At 53.8% G+C, this 19498-nt stretch overlaps 3 protein-coding genes across 3 annotated transcripts; 1 reads left to right on the forward strand and 2 right to left on the reverse strand.

Moving 5' to 3' along the window:
* Positions 1 to 79: 79 nt before the first annotated feature.
* Positions 80 to 2575, reverse strand: MRS44_010080 (uncharacterized protein; the record flags this gene model as incomplete). The annotated part of the gene is made up of 6 exons (XM_046281288.1): positions 80 to 1144; positions 1195 to 1687; positions 1782 to 1831; positions 1881 to 2013; positions 2090 to 2321; positions 2398 to 2575. The coding sequence occupies 6 exons, from the start codon at positions 2573 to 2575 to the stop codon at positions 80 to 82; spliced, it is 2151 nt and encodes a 716-aa protein (XP_046131470.1).
* A 5031-nt stretch (positions 2576 to 7606) lies between these two features.
* Positions 7607 to 9260, reverse strand: MRS44_010081 (uncharacterized protein; the record flags this gene model as incomplete). The annotated part of the gene is made up of 3 exons (XM_065619990.1): positions 7607 to 8639; positions 8688 to 9074; positions 9196 to 9260. 3 exons carry the CDS (start codon positions 9258 to 9260, stop codon positions 7607 to 7609), a joined length of 1485 nt encoding a protein of 494 aa, XP_065476179.1.
* A 987-nt stretch (positions 9261 to 10247) lies between these two features.
* MRS44_010082 (uncharacterized protein) lies at positions 10248 to 17551 on the forward strand (the record flags this gene model as incomplete). Its single annotated transcript, XM_046269978.2, has 3 exons — positions 10248 to 14846; positions 14897 to 14976; positions 15025 to 17551. 3 exons carry the CDS (start codon positions 10248 to 10250, stop codon positions 17549 to 17551), a joined length of 7206 nt encoding a protein of 2401 aa, XP_046131468.2.
* Between the last annotated feature and the right edge of the window lie 1947 nt (positions 17552 to 19498).

The raw sequence follows: 19498 nt of genomic DNA on the forward strand, positions 1-19498 counted from the left end.
CATTGTCTAAAAATCAACATTTCCAACCAACGCCATGAGTAAAATGCCAACCGGACGTGACCGGCGTAGATGCCAAGCATTATTTTGTAAGCAAGCTGCCGACATCCTGCAGCTGCACCGAGTTCAATAACGGCGGCGGTCCTCCTCTGTCGATACGTCCCCAACCGGCTCCCCAGCTTGGCGGGGGCTGCGGAGGGCACGTAGGAGCGGGCACCGGAGCACCTGCCGGGAAGATGTCGTCGTCTGTTGTTCCTGAGCTGCGAGTGCTCAGCGCAATCTCGTTCGTTCCGTTGCTTGACTTGGCCTTGCGGTGTCTCCTCCAAAAACGGGGCCGTCGAAGTCGAGACGTCTCTGCCATTAGCTCGGGTGATGTCATGATTCCAACACGGTCCGACTTTCGATGCTTAGAGAAGTGGCCTGGTCGCGATCGAGGGTACGAGAATCCTGCAGGTTGACCACCGTGGAAGGGGTTCCATGCCCTTAGTTTTGGGGAGCCAAGGCTGATGCTGCCATTGCAGCCTGCATTGTAACTCGTACGCGGCTCACCCGAAAGCTCTTCCAGCGTCATTCCCTTGGTCTCAGGGATCAGGAGTGAGACAAGAGTACCAAACAGCATGAACAGGGCAAAGAGCTGGAGAAGACGGTGCAGGTTTGGCGAGCATTCGGCACCCTTACAATCCTCGGCAGAACCCTTACGCACCAGGGGTATGCTGATGCACTGAGCAATGATAGCTCCAATCTTGCCCATGGCCGCCGAGATTCCGTGGCCTGTGGATCGATATCGTGTAGGAAAGCATTCTCCTGGGACAATAAACGTAGTCGTGTTTGGGCCGGCGTTGAACAAAAACTGGCCAATGATGTACAAGGCAAGCAAGGCTCCCCGCGTCAAGCTTTTGTATGCGAATCCGAGAATGCAGAAGAGGATGGTGAGGAGAAAGAAGCCAATCACCTGGAGTGGCTTGCGACCGAAGGTGTCGATAGTAAAGATGGCAGTCCAATAGCCAGGCAGAGAACCTGCACAGGTCAAGATGATCATTCCCACTGCCTGGTTGTGAAGTTTTTCGTAAAGCGTATCACCTGTACCATAGCCGATTGCCTGAAGAACCACGGTGTTGTTAAGGCCAAGACCATAGAATGCGAGATCCTTGGGCAGATGTTAGTCGAGTCAATGATCAAGTAGACGCGAAGACATACCAAGAAGAACCAGGACAATGTAGTGCCCAGAAGCATCTTGAAATTGGCCCATATACGGAAGAAGGCGACAAGGTCAGACCAAGAGGCGCGTGGCACGTTGAGATTGCGCCCAGCAATGCGTTTTGTCCTGACCTGGTGTACCACATCGAATGAGCCCTTGGATTTACTCGCCACATATGCCTTGATATCGGCATCAGCCTTTTCCACATCGTGTTCGATATCAAAGGTATATCGAGGCGTTTCGGGGATGGTGATACGGTAATAGAGAGCAATGCAGGCCGGTACTGCGCCCACTCCAATGATGATTCGCCATGCTCGGTCGGCAGCCAGGCGGCATTCGTATCCACATTTACTCTCGTTAACAGCACCGATAAACGATTCTTTGAAAGCGACGGTCGTGATAAGGGCCACGATGGCTGCAACAAGCTGTCCAAGACCCTGCATGGAAAAGACGGCAGCCACCATGGCGCCGCGCCACCTCGTCGGCGAAAATCTAGCGGGTTACCAGTCAGCTTGACTCAACTTCGTTAACATCGCGTGGGCGACTAGGGCAGCCACAAAATTTAGATCAGAGCACAGTAACTTACTCCGACGTAATTACACTGGATAGTGGATAGTCGCCACCGATACCAATGCCCTAACCTTAGTCAGTACAGACGACAGAGGTGCCGACCTTGAGGGCTTACCATGATGATCCGCCAGAAGATGAGCAAGCCAGTTGAACCCATCGCTGGGCTTGAGGAGATGAGACAGCAGCAAAGTGTCGCTAGGATGATGATCCCTAATTCGACACCGTACATGCGACGTCTTCCAAAGCCACTAGTTGAGTTGTCAGCATATCTGCTCCTCTGCTAACGAAGCCAAAGTGAGCTGTTGAACGTATGGGGTTGCATACTCTGCCAACCAGCCAAACACAACCATACCAATGACGATTCCTGCACTGGTAGAAGCTTTGAAGGCCTGGTTCACCGGGTCGGGGAGGTATCCATTGTTGCCGCTGAAGCCGTTCTGGGGGTTTGGGTCACCCCAGAAGACAACACCGAGCAGAGCAGTTACAAGGTTGATGGCAAAGATGTCGTAGGAGTCGAGAAAAAATCCAACGCCTGCCACTAATACTGCGCGAACATCTGTATTGCAAGTTTGGTCAGTACTCGGCGTACAGCAACTCGGCCCGAAATAGGAAACTCCGAAAAAGTCACATACGGTATGCGCCAAAAGGGACCTTGTCAATCTCGGACAAGGCAAGTCTTCGGCGTAGGTTAGGGTCAGAGATGTGAGAAAAGTCGTTAAAGAAGTTGTGAAATGCGTTGTTGCCGCCGTAGGTACGGTCCTGTAAAGGAGTCGCAGGTGGAGGGAGCATATCGTCGTCGTAGTCGGGCATTTTGAAATTTATGGCGAGTAGATATCGGGAGCGATGATATCCGTAATCGAAGACATGAGTTGATCGGGATGAAAGTGCGTCGATGTGTGTTTGGTGATATTGATCCCCTCCACTTTGTCGTTTGGGTGGGTTAGATGCCTTCGGGAGGCAGCATCGACACCAAGGCTGGATTATCCGGAGGATGTGATGTCTTCAATAACCAAGTCGACCGTTGCTGAGAATGCCCTAGGTCCGAAATATCCTCCTCTTTCTCTCAAAGCCTAGGTCTAGCTAGAGGCTACCAAGTCAAGCTCCAGAATCGGTCCGCAACAGTCGGCAGGGTCCGGGAGAGCGCCGAGGAGGCCGTTACTGAACGATGTTCCAACACACACAATGCTCTTGTCCCTTTCCAAGAGATATCCTAAAGCAAAACCAGTGACGAGTTATCGGGGACGGAGGAGAGTGCCGTGGCTCTTCGGATGCGGCGCCGAGGTGGATTGTGATGTTGGGTCGACCGAGATCGTAGGAGGGCGCGGATCGTCTGTCGCGAAGCGTGGGTGGATGCGATGAACGGAAGGTATTATCAAGAGGGAAAAGGCCCGGCTCCTCTGTATATTAAAGTGAAATGGAGAAATAAAGAGGAACAAGATGGATCGTCTTTTCCCAGGAAACAGAGCGACAACGGATGCAAATGCCTGAGTCGAGATGGGCAAGTTTGGGCGGGATACCTGACAGATGGGATGCGGCCGGGGGATATAGCGTGCCTGCCCAGGTACCTTCCACGGATGGGGGATGGCATGGTGGTGGTTTTGAGAAGGTCCAAGCCAAGTGGGGACGCTTCCACGCACGCCTTCCGCAATGGAATCTCTGGCCAAGCCACTGGAAGCCGAGGAAGAAGCAAGATGGAAAGTCCACTGCACACCCGCTAAGACTTCCCCCGAACCACTGAGATTGCGCTGAGAGCCCACTGGAGGGGACGTCCACAGCACGCACCTGGACTGGGAGGGCAGGAGCGAATGACTGGAGAGGTCCTGTCACTCCCTAGGTAAAGGCCCGACAAGACAAGCTCACCGTGCTCCCGGGCACCCAGGCGGGTTCTGTTAAGCACCTCCTCCATCGAGCATAGGCTGGAACCCCGTCTGAGAATGACCAGCTCGAAGCATCTCATCCAAAGGGATCCAGGGATTCAACCACGGCTAGGCTTGTAGAGGAAGGCTCCCTGTCCGAGAAGCCCGTTCCAGAGGCCCCGCCCTGTCCTGCAAACCCTTGAACGGCTCCACACCCCGGTCGTCGACTAAAAGACCGCTAGAAGCATGACGAGCCAATGGGAAGCCTACGGAGTCCAGTGGCTGAACTCGCCCTGGTGGAGAAAGTGTCCGCCTCTTACGCTGGAAGGGCTGCCCCCACTTCAAGGGTCGCTCTGTGTGTCTCTCGGCGAGCGTTTTCCAGGGAGCTGCTTTTCCAATGAGCGAGAGCGGTTGGGGTGATGAGGCTGTTTGAGCGTTCTTTTGATCATTTGGAGGCGTCTGACAGTTGGTTCGCATCAACTTGATCGAATTTCGTTGTCTGGCGGTTGAAAATCAGAGTTGATCAACAGGACAGGCCCCTCGCTCGCCCTGTCTGACAACCTTGCCCCTCTTCCCCCTTGTTTTTTCCAGAATGAATCCATCGGACTTGCTGCCTCAGGCCTCGGTCAGGTTTCCTTCTGTCAAGGCTTCCAGAAACGATAGACTCATTCTGTCCATGGATGGATCCACGACACTCCGTAATGCCGCATCAATGTCCCTTCCAGGCTCCATGCATCATCTCGCCGCGGTCGCTTTTTCGCAGATCTCGCCGACGGGGAATTTAACCGGCCTCTCTGGCCGATGCACTTGATCGACGCTTAAGACAACAGCTATTACCACCATCTACCAAAATCGATGCATCTCCGGCTTGCGTGTCGTCAATGACGATGTGGTTTCAATGATCGGCGATGGCTTCTGCTCGCCATTCGACAACATCGGCGATACTTTTGCTGCCGCTCCCCTCACACGACTGGCCGTGTCAGCATGTGCCTTTCAACACCCTCAACACCAGGCTTCTGGAAAAAAGCACCGACGACGGAGTCAGTGGGCATTTGCTTGTACGTAACACCCGCTGACCGTGCAATCGCCGCCCCATGGCATTATCACTGAGAAAGCAAATGATGATGAATGACGGATCCGCCGCCATTGTTATGACTGTCCGATCCTCGGCCAGCAAGCTCGATCCTAGCTGTCTGCTGTGCTCCCAGTCACTGGGTCGTGCACGCCTTGTCGCATTGAAACCAAGTCGAGCGCACGCTTCACAGGCGGCGCCGGGAGCCGTCACCACGTCCCATCCGCTATCGACACAGGTGAAACGGCTGCTATCCTTCTCTTTGGCGGGGGGGCAAATTCATTCACTCATCACGAGAAGAGAAAAAAGACTTCAAACACTCGCCGCCGTGCTTCTCCACTTTTCCGTCTTCGACAATGCTTCTAGCCGTCTTCTCAGTTTGCCACAGCATGGATCAAGGGGCCAACATGACTTGCGGCTCGCCTGATGTTCCAAAGTTACACTCACTCTGTATTACGGGTCTCCATCTAAGTTTGCTGGCATTGCCGGGCCCCGTGCCTGAATTTGTTTGCTAATCTTGTCAATCTGCGACGCTTGCCGCCCGAGGCCGTTGACACAAGGACGACAAGGTCTTATCAACAATCATCAAAGCAAAGACGCATTCAGCTGGAAGCCATCAAACGAGCCAGCCAATCAGTTGCCCTCCATCACATCTCCCGGTGTGGAATGCATTCTAGCCAGCCTCAGCAACCTACCTCTTTGGACATCGGCTTCTTCACATTCTCCCCTCAGCGCCTCCAAGTTCTCGGTCTGTCCTCTCTTCTCGCTCGCTCTGACAGGGGCCTCTTGTCTCACACCGAGCCAATCGGTTCTCCACGTGTGTCTTGTCGACCTGGCCCTGTCTTCCCCACATCTGGCGTCTCGTGGAGCTAGGTGAGAGTTTGTCTCCATACCTGGCCGTCGCTGCGCTCGTCTCACCCTTCTCCCCTGCTCCCAGCTTCCAGCTCTCTGGGAGCTGGTGCAACCGCTCACCCCGAATCCGCATACAGATACCGAGGCTCTTATCAAGGGAGACCTAGCAGTGGTGAAAAAACGAGGCGGCCAGGTTCTTGCAAGCCAAGAAACAACTTTGACAGACGCGACAATTTAATTACGAGAGCAGGCAGCACAGCCAAGAGTGCAGGATCAACGAGTAAAAGGAATCACTTACCACATAGAATCGTAATCCGGAGGCGACGCCCAGGAGGCACAGCAACCCTGCTCAGCGACCAGACAAGTGGGCTTCGGGAAAGCATCCCATGCGCCGGTTGGGCATGCTCTGAAGCTGAAGCTCCAAGCTGCTCCTATTCCTTGCGAAGGCAGTTTCGTGATACTTTCATCACCAACTGTGATTGTTGGTCAGACCGTCGCATCATCGAACCCGACGTCTCGGTTCGTGGGTCTTAGCTTGATGAACCCCCTCGTATGACACTCTTTGAGACGAGGCAGTGCAGATCCTAGTCACTTTGAGTTCTTGGAAGCTTTACCGTCGCTGGACACATTCCGTAATTGAGGCTCGGGGCAACGGAAAGGTCACGATCTTGACTTTTCGATCTACCAGCCACCAGTCCCAAGAGCTTAGTAGCCTCGATGCTAGCAACAAGACTTGCCACAAGCCTATCTTGTCAATGAGGTGCAATCCTGAATCCTGGCTCTTATCTCTCTTGTTGAAGGCGTGATCCTGGTGGCCCCGAGCTGGGTGTGGTGTCCTTGGCCAGAGAGCACCAAAACTTGCCGCAAGCTACGGAAGAGACTGTGAAATAGGGAATAAGCACAGTCCAAATTCTACAATTAATCCTCCAACTTGGACAAGAATAGATTCCAGGTGCCGAAGAGAGACGCCCTTGCATGTTTGAACCCGAATGGAACAGTCCAGGTGGATAACCGTCTCGCGAAACCTAGGGGTGGGCCCAATTGAGTTGTTCGACTCAGGATTCGATTCATAACACCGTTTCTGTGCTTTGCAATATTCGGGCATTTCGGGTGCCCTTTCTCTGCCAAATCATTTAGTCATCTTCTCATCTAACTAGCCATGGCCGACGTGTTGTGCAACGGTCGTGAAACGACTCCATTCAGGCAAGCCAGCCAAAGCATCGCCGCTTAACACTCTACACAGTCTGGTCACACACTGAAACGAAAAAGAGGCCAAAACTAATTTACTTTCTTCTCAAATCTTTAAGTAGGGGCAAATTTGCCCACTTTGCTCTCACTCATCTCGTCAATGTGGAGAAAAAAGGTTCGCGAAAGCCAAACGCCCAGATCGATAGTTCAGTTGCTAGATCCAAGAGGCACGCGACGACCCTGTTTCTATTTCCAATAAACATGAAACTAGCGTCCGGAAACTTTGCACAGAAATATCCAGGCGAAGGAGAAACGTTTAAGCCCCTTGCACACGGGGAGGCGTCAAGCGCCAGGTTGGACTAGACTGTACCAAGGCAACAGAGGCGCTTTTGGGCTCCTGATCATCTAAGTACACGAGATCTAGACTACGCCGGTGAGTCTGTAATCAATGAAGCTGTACGATGAAGGGACGATGGTGATATAGTGTTGAAGGGCACCGGAAGGCGTGGTGTATACATCACACCGTCGGCTTCACAACTCCTCTCTCTCAGAGCCCTAAGTATCCAAGCCGCTCTTTGAGCCGCTGTTCCCTAAGCGTACGATTACTCAATTTAGGTCAACTCACGAGGTCAACAAGCCAGCTCGTACATGATGACCTAATGCTTCAATTATGAGAACATCAATGGGGCTCTCTAAGTGGTCCGAAGTTGAGAAGCAGACATACAACAGGCACGTGTCCAAAAAACAACAGTCATGCATTTGTAATCCGTCTTACATTTCAGCCATCCATTCTTGTTTTTATCTACTCGTCTTTTGAGCAAGGAAAAGCCATACATGATTCTCTTTTTTTGTTCTTTCTTCTCTCTCATCGACTCACCAAGCGGTGATGTCCTCCACCTCTGCCTCGCCGAAGGTGCTCGACTTGGTCAGTTGTCCTACTGAAGCCTCCTCGGGCGCACCGCCGTCCTTGTTCATGATATCAGGCAGCACCTCCTTGAGGAAGCCGAGCACATAGTTGTTGACCTGCTCAAACTGCAGCAGGAACGCATCGTGGCCCTCAGGACTGTCAATACGCTCCAGGCGAGCGTTGGGAACGTGCTGCGCAATCTCTTCCTGCTCAGCAAAGGTGAAGAGACCATCACTCTCGATTCCAAGAACGAGTGTGGGTTGCTGGATCAAGGCCAACGCATCGGCAATGGTGTCTGCCCGGTTGCGCGACACGTCGTGTGTGTCCAGCTTGCGGGTCATGGCAATGTAACAGTTGCTGTCGAACCGCTTCACAAACTTGCTACCCTGGTACCGCAGATACGACTGGGCCGAGAAATAGGTCGACTGTGGCAGTTCACCTCCCGTGAGGCTGTCCTTGTTGGGACCGTGGAACTGGGGGTCTGCGGCGTTGGCAGGCACAGCAGGTGACTCGGTTGCCAAAGCCGGAGCATCGCTAGTGCTGTTGTGACGAGACAGCGAGCTGCGCTTGACAATATGACCGTCGTTGTGGATATGGAAGTGCGCCTCTGAAGGGGTCGAGGGACGCGGACGTCCACCAATAGTTTGAACCTTGGAGGGGTCAGGGATGTTGCGCCCGAACCTGCTCTCGAACGAGTTCCGGCTTCTGTAAGTGAGCAGAGCAGACATGCGCGCGGCACCCAGGCCCGTGGAAGGAGGGTCCTCGAACGGGTAGTATCCGTCGTCGTACTTGGGGTCGGCGTAGATGCTCTGGCGCTGAGCCTCACCCCAGCTGATACCCCAAGCGCTGTGTCGGCTTGAGGTAGCAATAGGGACGATGCATCGGATGTAGTCCTTGCCAAAGTAAGCCCACTCGAGCACGAACATGCCACCAAGAGACCCGCCAATCACGGCAGCTATCTGCTTGACGCCTAGGTCGTCGAGGAGGAGTTTGTGGAGGCTATCACGGTTAGTATCTGGACCCCAAAGCGTTTTTGCCTTCACTTACTTGACATCATCTCGGATAGTTGTGAGAGGGAACTCGGGTCCGTATCGGCCCTTGCTTTGGTCGCCGTCCTTAGCAGTCACCGGGCTGGCAGTACCATAGGGGCTGCCCAAGCTGTTCATGCAAACGATGAAGAACCTCGATGTATCAAACGCCCGACCAGGACCCCCAAGCAGAGGGCCCCACCAGTCGCTCACATCGGCGCTTCCAGTAAGCGCATGGCAAATCACCATGGCATTGGTTCCATCTGCGTTCAGCTTACCCCGAGTGGTATAAGCGACGGGGATATTGTGGAGGGTTACTCCGGACTCGAGCGTGAACTCTGGGATGATTGCCAGTTGCTGATCGGGAATCAGAGCAGCAAACGGGTTCTCAGGTTGCGAGTGCGTTCTTTCTTGCAGGTATTCAGTCATCGGTCCTCATGTTGGAATGGAGATGACTCAGGAAGGGGATGATAGGCAAGGGATGAAAGAGCAAACAGAGATCGATATGCTAGAGACTAGGGAAATACTGACCATAATGCTTCTGAGCCGTGCCATTGGAGGCAGACCCTTCAGCGACTGCAGCGGTCGGCATTACTTCTTGGTCGCTGTAGAAGGCCTCGCGATAGAGCAGAGACTGTTGTAGAGAGAATCGGGCCGGGGTCGCTCCAGACTCGTCCAGGGTTGATATTCGAGCAGGTAGACCCCGAGAAGCCGTGAAACACCAAAAAATTGGACCCAACGGATAGCCAGCTGCTAGTCAAAAGTAGTTTCCAGCTTGATTCTCCCAAAAAGAAGTGATTCCCGCAAGTTTAGGTGAAAAAACCCCGTCCCTGCGATGGCGTAATTCTGCCCGTCCCCAGGACCGGCTGGGAGTTGACCAATCGCGTCGCAGGCGCAAGAGTCTGCTCTGCGTCAACATCGGCCGGGAACGGAGTCAGGTGCAGCGTCACGTGAATCACGAAATTTCCAGACTGGGACTGTGGCATGTATCTTCCCCAACCGTGTTGGCCCGTGCGTGCGTTGTTGCTCCAGCGCGCGTTGGCAGCCTTGTTTCCCCAGTAAGGCTGCCAAAACGTCGTGACATGCCTAGTCCGGAGCTTCGCATCGGCTTCTTCTGCTCCAACCTCATCGCGACATCGTCCGTCAGTTGAACGGCACCTCCCCCGACGCCGCCGGTCTAGCTACAGTAGCAGCCATCGCGCGCCCCTTCCTTTTCTCATCCTCTTTTCCTCTTTCAATTCATTCCCTTGGCCTTGTTCGCGCGACCACCACCTTCCCCACCTGAAACTCCTTTGTCGTCAAAAGTCAGTCTTTCCTCTCCGCGCCGACGGCATCAGCAAACACGTGCCACATTTTCAACCTTTCTGCTCCGTCTTTTCCAAGCATGCAACTTATTCGGCCTTCCCTCTAGACCTCAAGTTTACAGTCTATTTGACGAACATAACGACAAGCTACCATCTAATGAGATAATCATCACCCCGTTCACGAATTTATCGAGAGCTATGCCTCCGAAACGCAAGAGAAACGACCGCCTTTCGGTCGAAGGAGGCCGTTCTTCCCGCATCGCCCTGGCGATACGATGCTTGGTCAACACGACCGCGACGACGGCATGGGGCGTGGCCGCGGTAGAGGACCTCGTGGTCCCAGTCGGCGCGACTCGTCCCAAGGCCACAACCGAGCTCCGCAAAATCATCAACCAAACCCTTCCCCTACTCAACGACGACCCAGCTCCTCTTCGCACGCGCCGCCTCCGCCTCCTCCGCCTCCTCCCGCAGTCAGGAAACCCGCGCCACAGCCTGTTCAGAGGCCGGTCTCTCCGGTCCGTCAAACGTACCGATACGATAACCTCACAGACGAAAAGATTAGCACCTGGGCCGAGCGCGGGCGAGACGAGATCCTACAGCACGGAAAGCAATCGCGCGACGATGTTGACATTACTGAACTGTCAAGCTTGTTCCAAGAGTTTATCCATGCCGTTGTTGAGGCCCGACTTCCACCTGCTGATGCGGGCGCCTGCGTCAAGGAGATCATTGGAGACGAAACGTCGGAGATCATTAAGGAATCATACGCGTTTGCTCCCCATACCCTCCTCCTTGACTCGTTGTCGATCGTCATGGACAACGAGCCCGCTATTTACCGGCCGACCCTTCGCGAATTCCTCATTGCTACCGGTGTTTCCTCCAGCTTGATGCGACAGGTTTTCGATGCACCAGTTCTGCAACAACTTGGACTGATCAGAGACAACTTTGCAAAGCTGGGCATCAAACAGGCAACAAATCTTCTTTACCGACAAGCCAACTACAACCTACTTCGCGAGGAAACCGAAGGATATTCGAAGCTTATCACGGAGCTCTTTACCACTAGCAGTGTTGCACCGCCTCCTCCTGAAATGGCTGAGCAGACATTTGAGCGAATCAAGGCTTTGATTGGAACCTTTGACTTAGATGTCGGCAGGGTGCTTGATGTCACGCTTGATGTTGCTGCTGCCGTCCTTATCAAGCAGTTCAAGTTCTTTGTCAAATTCCTCCGAGTCAGCTCCTGGTGGCCCCGATCTCACCTCAAGTTCAGCGCCGCGGTCTATGTCGGTGGCCTACCTCTATGGGCTACCCCCGGATACTCGCAATGGACGACGACAGAGGAGGATGAGAAGCTTCTGGAAGAGAAGAAGCTAACCCGGGACATCGCTTTCTGGGATCGAGGTCGAGAAATTCATCTGGGTGCATTCTTCGAGTTGGGTGGCCGGCAGGTTGCGGACTCTGACTCGCAGAAACTCACCATCACCAATGGAGCTGAGGGCGACGATGCTGCTGCTGACCTTGAACGACAATGGGTGCAGGAAACCAAGACACTGCCCCCCGCAGGCAACCGAACTGCAGCACAATTGCTCGGCTTCAAGCTTCGATTTTACAACTCTGAAGCTCGAGATGAATCTGATGTTCTCCCTGCGAACTTGCTCTACCTGGCTGCTCTTCTCATCAAGATTGGTTTCATCTCCATCATCGACCTCTATCCTCATCTCTCACCAGCTGACGAAGACATGGAGCAAGTCCGTGAGAAGGAAATGAAGAAAGTTCAGGAGGCAGAGCGAGCTTCACGAGGTGGCCCTATGAATGCGCTCCTGATGGCTGGCGTCCTGCCTCAAGGAGACGATGACAATCCCATCTCCTCGACCCTCCCTCGACGAGAGCTTCCCAAGAAGGCCGAAGCGGAGGTGAAGGAAGCCACAACAGAAGCAACAGACAACAAGCCGAAACTACCTGAGCCTCTGGAGCAAAAGGTATCGTTGCTCACTCAGCTTCTCACCATCGGCGCTATTCCCGAGTCCTTGTTCATTCTCGGTCGCTTCCCTTGGATCCCTGAAGCCTTTCCTGAGGTCCTTGAACGAATCCATCGCATCCTCCACCACTGTGTCGACAAAGTTTTCAACGATAGCCGACCTATCATAAAGAGCGAATCCGGATGTCCAACGAAATTTGTTCCCGACTTCGATCAGTCAGGACTCCCCAAGGGCAGTGTGCGGCTCAGCAGGCTCACAACTCGGAAATCTCTTAGATGGCCTTTCCCCGATAAGACGGACACCAACGAATCGCAGACTTACCGATACTACTGGGATGAGTGGGCAGACAATGTCCCTGTTTGTCAAACCGTTGATGACATCTTTACTCTTTGCGGAACCCTTCTCAACATCTCAGGTGTCAACATCGGCAAAGATGAGGCTCTGCTGACGAAGTTGGCTAGAATCGGAGCCAAGAGTCTTGCTGAAGACAAGTCGGAGGACAACTTGACCCGTTGGCACGATCTCCTTCGAAGACTTCTGTTGCCCGCTCTCAGTCACACAAAGGCCAACGCTTCGGCCGTGAATGCTATTTGGGATCTCCTGAGGCGCTACCCCATGACAACTCGCTACTCTATGTATGCCGAGTGGTTCGAAGGACAGATTTCTCGCCTCCCTGCCATGAAAGCCGCCTTTGCAAGAGCCACTTCGGAAACCCGTGGCACTATGAAGCGTGTCTCTCTGACTAACCTGAGCGAAATGGCCAAACAACTCGCCAAGACCAGCTACTCGTCTCCTGGTATCGTCTTCAGGGTTGCGTTCGAGCAGCTTGAATCTTACCCTAACTTGATCGAGGCCTTTGTGGAGTGTGCCAAGTACTTTACGGAGCTTTCGTACGATGTCCTTGTCTGGTCATTGATGAACTCTCTGGGCAAGTCCAGGAGCCGCACACAAGCCGAACATGCTCTTACCACAAGCAAGTGGCTGCAGGCTCTCTCAAGGTTCTCCGGCAGGGTGTTCCGGCGTTATACCGTGTTGAACGCTACACCCGTTCTTCAGTATGTTAATGACCAGTTAATCAAGGGCAACTCTACCGACTTGATCATTCTCAAGGAGCTCATTACATCCATGGGCGGAATTGTCGATTCGGTGGATTTCACTGATCACCAAGTTTTATCCATGGCCGGAGGACAATGTCTGCGACGCCATACTCTGATCCGCGGCCAAGACAAACGGTTTGAGAACATCAAGAGTTCGAAGCGCCTGATCCAGGCCTTGACTGACTCCAAGCTTGGTGTGCAGCTGCTCATCAACTTGGCCCAGTACCGACAAGCAGCACTCTTCCAAGTACCTGACGACGAAGCTCACATCAAGTACCTGTCATCGATCATTGACGATTCCCACCGCATCCTGATTCAATACTTGGACCTTCTCTGGAGCAACCTCGAGCCTGCCGAGTTCGATGCGCTTGTACCGTCTATCCCCGACCTCATTCACACCTATGGCCTCGAAGCCGGCCCCGCATTCCTTATCGGAAGGGCCAGCCTCGCCCACCGTATGTTTCCATGGCAGGCGAAGAAGCTGGACGAACCAAAGGGAAAGGAGAAGGGTTCTCAGCCCGCGGACAAGGACGGAGATGTTTCCATGTCGAATACCCCAGCAGCAAACAGTGGAAACGAAACCCCCCAGGAACCCGTCCAAGCCGACGAACAGGTGGGAACCCAAAGCTCGCCAACATCCAACTCAACTAATTCCCCACGATCACAGAAGTCTGACGTTCCTTCGCTCGTCAGGGCGGCACTGCAGCCCATCGTGGACTCGATCCAAGATTGCGCCCGCCCTGAAACCTGGCAAAAGATTACCCCAGATCTCTATGCGACATTCTGGGCTCTCCAGCTGGGTGATCTCTTTTGCCCTGAGAAGATCTATCGACAAGAAAAGGATCGTCTCAAGAGCGAGGAGCTGGCTGTATCTCGAGATCGCACCGACATGTCGAGGCGAGGACAGGAGCGCAAGGTAGAGAAGAGAAAGGAGTTGATGCAACTCCAGATCGGCCTTCATGAAGAATGCGCCGAACATCTCCTCCGACAGGGCAAGTGGAAGTTCTACCTAAGCAAGCAGTTCCAGTCTTCGTTCCCTGAGCCTAGGGCGAAGCCGGATAGCATCTCCGATGTCTTGCTCGAGCAGTGCTTCCTACCTCGAATGCTCCTGTCTACAGCAGATGCGGAGTATACCTACAGGTTTATCAAGGCCCTTCACGAATGGAATGCCCCTGGCTTCAAGTTGATGTCGCTCTATGATCGCCTTTTCAACGCCAACCGACTGCGATCACTGATCTTCACATCCAGTGTCATGGAGGCCGAATACCTTGGGCGCTTCTTGAAACTCATCCTGGAGGACCTTTCGCGATGGCACAAGAATGCCACCGTGCCTAATGAAAAAGACAAGGCATCCAAGGATCAGCCTCGACTAGGCGCCTACGAGAAGGAGGGCAAAGGCCCCAGCGACCAACCTCGTCTTGGGTTTGCCCTCACTGTCGACGACAATGGAAAGCCACTCACCTTTGTGGAGCATGAGCAGTTCCGTGACATGCTGTTCAAATGGCATAAGAACCTCAACAGTGCACTCCGTTCTTGCCTTGAGGGTGCAGAATGGATGCATATTCGAAACGCCATCACGGTGCTGAAGGCTGTGCTCGACTATTTCCCCGCCATCGACTTCATGGCTACCAGGTTCTCAGCCCTTCTCCAGACCATTACCAAGCAAGAAACAGCCTCCAAGCCTTCGCCAGACAGCGAGGTCGGTGGGCGCGTTGATCTTGCGGTTGCCGCTCAGGGCGCAATGTCCGAACTTCAGAGAAGAAAATCCAAATGGGTTATGGTCCAGGCTTTCCGCCCTGGTGGTGTAAGTACATGCGAAAGACGTGTTTCTAGGCGATGCTAATATTTTGACAGGCCGGAGCCGCTCAAAATGAAACGGACAAATCATCTAACTTGCGTGCTACTGCGCCAGAGTTCAGACCGGGCTCTTCCAAGTAAGTTCTACATATGAAGCAATCTAATCCACTGCTAACTCGATACAGGGCACTCGGAGCAAAGCAGTCCGGGGCTGAGGAGGAGGATGGGGAGGTAAAGGATGCAAAGGACAGCAAGTCCCCTGCCACCGACACCGCGACAAAGACCGCAGGCACTCCAAAGGACTCATTGCCTGCCAAGCCTACAGGACCCAGGGATAGCAACAAGCGTGATTCAACTCCACAGGGTCCTCGTTCGTCAGCTCCAAGCTCAGGACCTGGCTCTGGGCCAAACGGGCCCAAGGCTGATGCTCGGCCAAACACCCTTCCCGATCGCCCTCCCCATACACTCCCAAGCAGGCCTGATGTGCCCATCCCTGCTCACTTCACTCCCGAGCGATATAACCAATCTCGAGGACATGATCGGCGAGACGGCAAGGAGCAACGGGATCCACGCACCAGAGACCCTCGTGAGCCCCGAGACTCTCGCGACAATCGAGACCAGAGAGAACCTAGAGAGCCTCGCGAGGCTCGCGAGAGTCGCGATCACCGTGAGGTGCGCGAACAGCGTGATAACCGATCTTTTGATGCTTCTCGCCCCGATCGGCCGCGGGAGTACTCTGATCGCCGGGGACAGGAGCACAGCCGAGAACAGATGAGGCCTGACGCGCCATCGCGCCGTAATGACCACGAGCGTGAGCGGCCTCGGGATTCTAGAGGCGGTCGAGGTCATGAGCACGGCCGTTTGAATGAGCCGCCTGCTCAAGCTCCCACTGCGCCTACTGGTAACACCGATGCACCCGAGCCTCATATCAACCCTGAAAGGGCTGCCTTACTTGCCCAAGAACCTGAGCGAACCCGTGCCCCTGGCTCTGATCGACCCAGTAGGGGCCGTAAGAATGCTCCTGCTGAGCCGATGGAGGGCGTCAATCCAGAAAGGGCAGCCTTGATGGAGAACAGAGACAGCACGCCATCCCGCCCACCTCGAGACGAAGGACGCGATCGCAACTCACGTGCTCAGTCTCCTCGACGAAGCGGGCGCTATGGACACGAGAGTGGTCCCCAAGAAGGCCGTGAGGAACGACACGACCGGAATCATCCAGCAGATCACCGAGCTTCAGGGAGAGACCCTCTGGAGCGTTCCCCAATGCCGAGCAACTATCGCAGTGAAAGGCCAGCGGATCGTGACAATGATAGAGCGTCCGGAAGCAAGACTCGCGACGCCTCGGGCTTCCACGGTCCCTCCTCACGCGGTCCGGAGCCTGAGCACAAGCCGCCTCATCAGGATGACTCGTATGGACGTCTCAACCCGATTCAGAGCGTGGCCGATATTCCCTACGGCCCTCGAGGTCGTGGACGAGGATCCGCAAGGGGCGGTCATGGTGGACCTCAAGGCCTTCCAGGTCGACTGGACAACCGATTCGCTGCCCCAGAAGCCGAACGACCACCCACTCCTGACAGGCCTCCTCCAACTGGCCCATCGTCAGGCAGGGGACGACGAGGCGGGTATGAGCAAAATGCTGGACCAGTGACTCCGTCGAGCACTCCTGGAGGCCCACAGGGCAGAGTTAGAAACTCTGGCCCGGGCCAAGGCATGCCATCTCCTGCATCGACCAACGCAACACCTTCAGGTGTTCATCCCGAACGACTTGCTCAAATCGGTAACTCGCTGCCTCCTCCTCCTCCACCAGGACCACCACCTCATGGCCCAAGTCACAGTCATGGCCATGGTCGTCAGTCCATGCCTGGAACCAATACACCAGACCGAGGATCAGGCCCTGGGCCCCGTCAAACCCCCGGTAACTACGCAGGATCCCCAGCAGGCGACGGAGGTGTACCCACTGGTCCAGCTTCTTCCAACGAGCGATCCCGCAATGGTGGCAGCCGGAGGCAGCTGGCTGGTATAAACAGCACGCTGCAGCAAGCACAGGCAAACATGCCAGACATGAGTCGAAGCAGTAGCATGCGAAGGAACCCACCCAGACAGACGCTCGGTGGTTCAGATGCACAGGTCCTCACGGGGGGTTCTCCTGTTAGCACGCCTGTTGTCGAACGTCAAGACCCGGTCCGACATGAAACATCAAGCCGAGGACCTGCCAACGGGGATGAATCATCTGGTCGTGGTGAGCATGAACGAAGCCGTCGGGATCGCGAAAGCCGGTCCAATCGCGCCTCACGTCGAAGCAGCCGAGAGCGAGATAGAGAACGAACGCCCGGCCGAGAACGTGATGGCAAGGAGCATCGTGAGTATCGAGAGCGACGCTCGGGAGCTGGCGAGGGTGGCCGAGAGGAGCGAGAGTCCTCGAGGCGGTCGACTAGAGATCAAGGCAGCAGTGGACGCGAACCAATGGGCCCTCCTCCCACCAGCGGAAGAGACCTGGTGCAGGGACGGGAGAGTCGGCATCGAGGTGAAAGCCAAGGTGGGCGAAGCGGCGAGGATTGGGGGAGCAGCCGAGGTGGACGTGGAGGACAACGTGAGGGAGGCTTGAGGCCTGAAGATCGCCGTGAAGGACGAGAGGAACGTGGACGAAAGAGGAGAAGTGAAGAAGGAGTTGGCGCATTATCGAGCGAGCGCGAGAAGCGACCCCGACGATGAAGGGATGTTGATTGGCACAGTTGAGTTCAGTTTGAGGAGGAAACAAAGTCATGATATTTGCCAAAGAGATGTCCAGATGGCATCAGATCAGAAAAGCTGTTCCAATGGTGGACGACCAGCACGGAGGACAATGGACGGACGGACGGATACGACCGAGCAAAGTCTGATCAAGAAAGAACAAGAGCGAGAGAGAACGAGAACGGAGGCGGCGGCGGCGGCGGCGAAGCAGACGAAAATCGCATCATCAGGGCGTTTATCTGGACTTGTCTATCTTTTGCTTGCTCCGTTCGACCTTGCATTACCTTACACATCTCCTTCATTCACTACTTGCTACTACTACAATTATTACTGCTGTTACCACTACTATTGCCACCCACAAATGGAGGGCTACACTACTACACTCGGCACACTTTTGAGATGGATGCGACATGGCATCATTCAGACTCGAGGCACCAGCGGGCGACTTCAATTCGCATCGTTCGACCTCATTGTTTAAAAAAGGCTTGGGAAATGGGGAGTTGGGAATGGCACGGCATGGATTGGATTTTAGATACCCGGCATTGATACTTGGTTTTTTTCAATTTTGTAACATCAGATTCAGCGACATTGGGAGTAGAACGGCTTCACGGGCTCAGGGTTATTGAGCATTGTAAAAGGAAGGTGCTTGTCTACAGAGCAAGGCGATTGATAGATTACAGCAATGGCACATGGCTGGGAGATTTGGTGTATTCTTGGTAAAGGTCACATTCCTACTCATGAGACTGGAGGGGTGAGCATGTAATAAACCACTTGCGTGATTAAGAGCATATTTATTTCGAATATGTCGGCATTAAGGCTAATAATTAGTCAAGGAATTCCCCTATCTTTGGACGTTTCTTTGCTTGCCTTTAGAGTGCTACTCTATAGATGGCTTCAGTACTTATCCTACACCCACCCTCTTTACAACCGAATATTGAAGGACTCTTGCCCATGTCTCTTCAAAACCGAATCTATTCTACCGCCTCTTTTTCCATCAATCACTCAGTCCTTTACCTTCCCCATCCCCTCTCGTCATCACCGAGAATGAGTCACTACGCCCCCCTGAGCCATACCCCGTTCGACAGTCACTTCTGCAGATCTCGACCCTCCTATTTCCCTCAGAAACCACAAGTACAAAGCGTCCACATCATCCAAGTGGCGCCCGTCTACATCCAAGCCTCGGATCTCTAGCCAGGGGATAATTATCCGGAAGCGGTCGTCCCTCCTCACACGTGAACGAGCCACTGTCGTCATCTACCAAACAAAACTTCATTCCAAACAGTCTAGAATGTTTTTTGACACTACAAAAGTTGGGAGCCACAAACGTCCAGAACCCGTTCTAAAACCTTCGAGTCAGGTAGACAGTTGAAAAGAAGAACAAGCTACGCGCCATCTGCCGCCTCTCACCAGCTGTTTGAACCAAGACGACACAAGCTTGGGGGCTGTTTCACGTGGCTCAGGCTGAGACAAGTCGTCGAGACCGTTTACAGCCAAAACAGACAGGCACAAAATATTGACTTTGATGCCATGATTGCGTGGCTGTTCGAGTTGTCGTAGCATGTGGTAAAACAGTCAGGACAAGTCCTCATCATTGACATATAGCAGAGTGTACAGTTCATTGCACTGCCACATCACAAGTAACCACGTCACTAGACTTCAAACCTGTGTCATACCAGTAAGTGGTTGGTTGAATTGTGTGTGTGCTATCAACTACCCCAGGGAACACTCGTCAGGCAGCATCCTGCCCTTTCCCCTACATCAAGAAAGAGAAAAAACTATACTTTTTGCCACCAGGAATCCTCCTTATCCTAGTCTTTAAACTCTATGTACAAAGAAATCCATCCCAAAAAGAAACTGACAACGACGACCCCTGTATATTATATCCAGACCAAAAGGAACAATGACTGTGTGCAACTTGTTCAGCCAGAA

This window comes from Fusarium solani (genome assembly GCF_023522795.1).
Source record: "Fusarium solani strain SB1 chromosome Unknown bctg00000006, whole genome shotgun sequence".
Lineage (NCBI taxonomy): Eukaryota > Fungi > Ascomycota > Sordariomycetes > Hypocreales > Nectriaceae > Fusarium > Fusarium solani.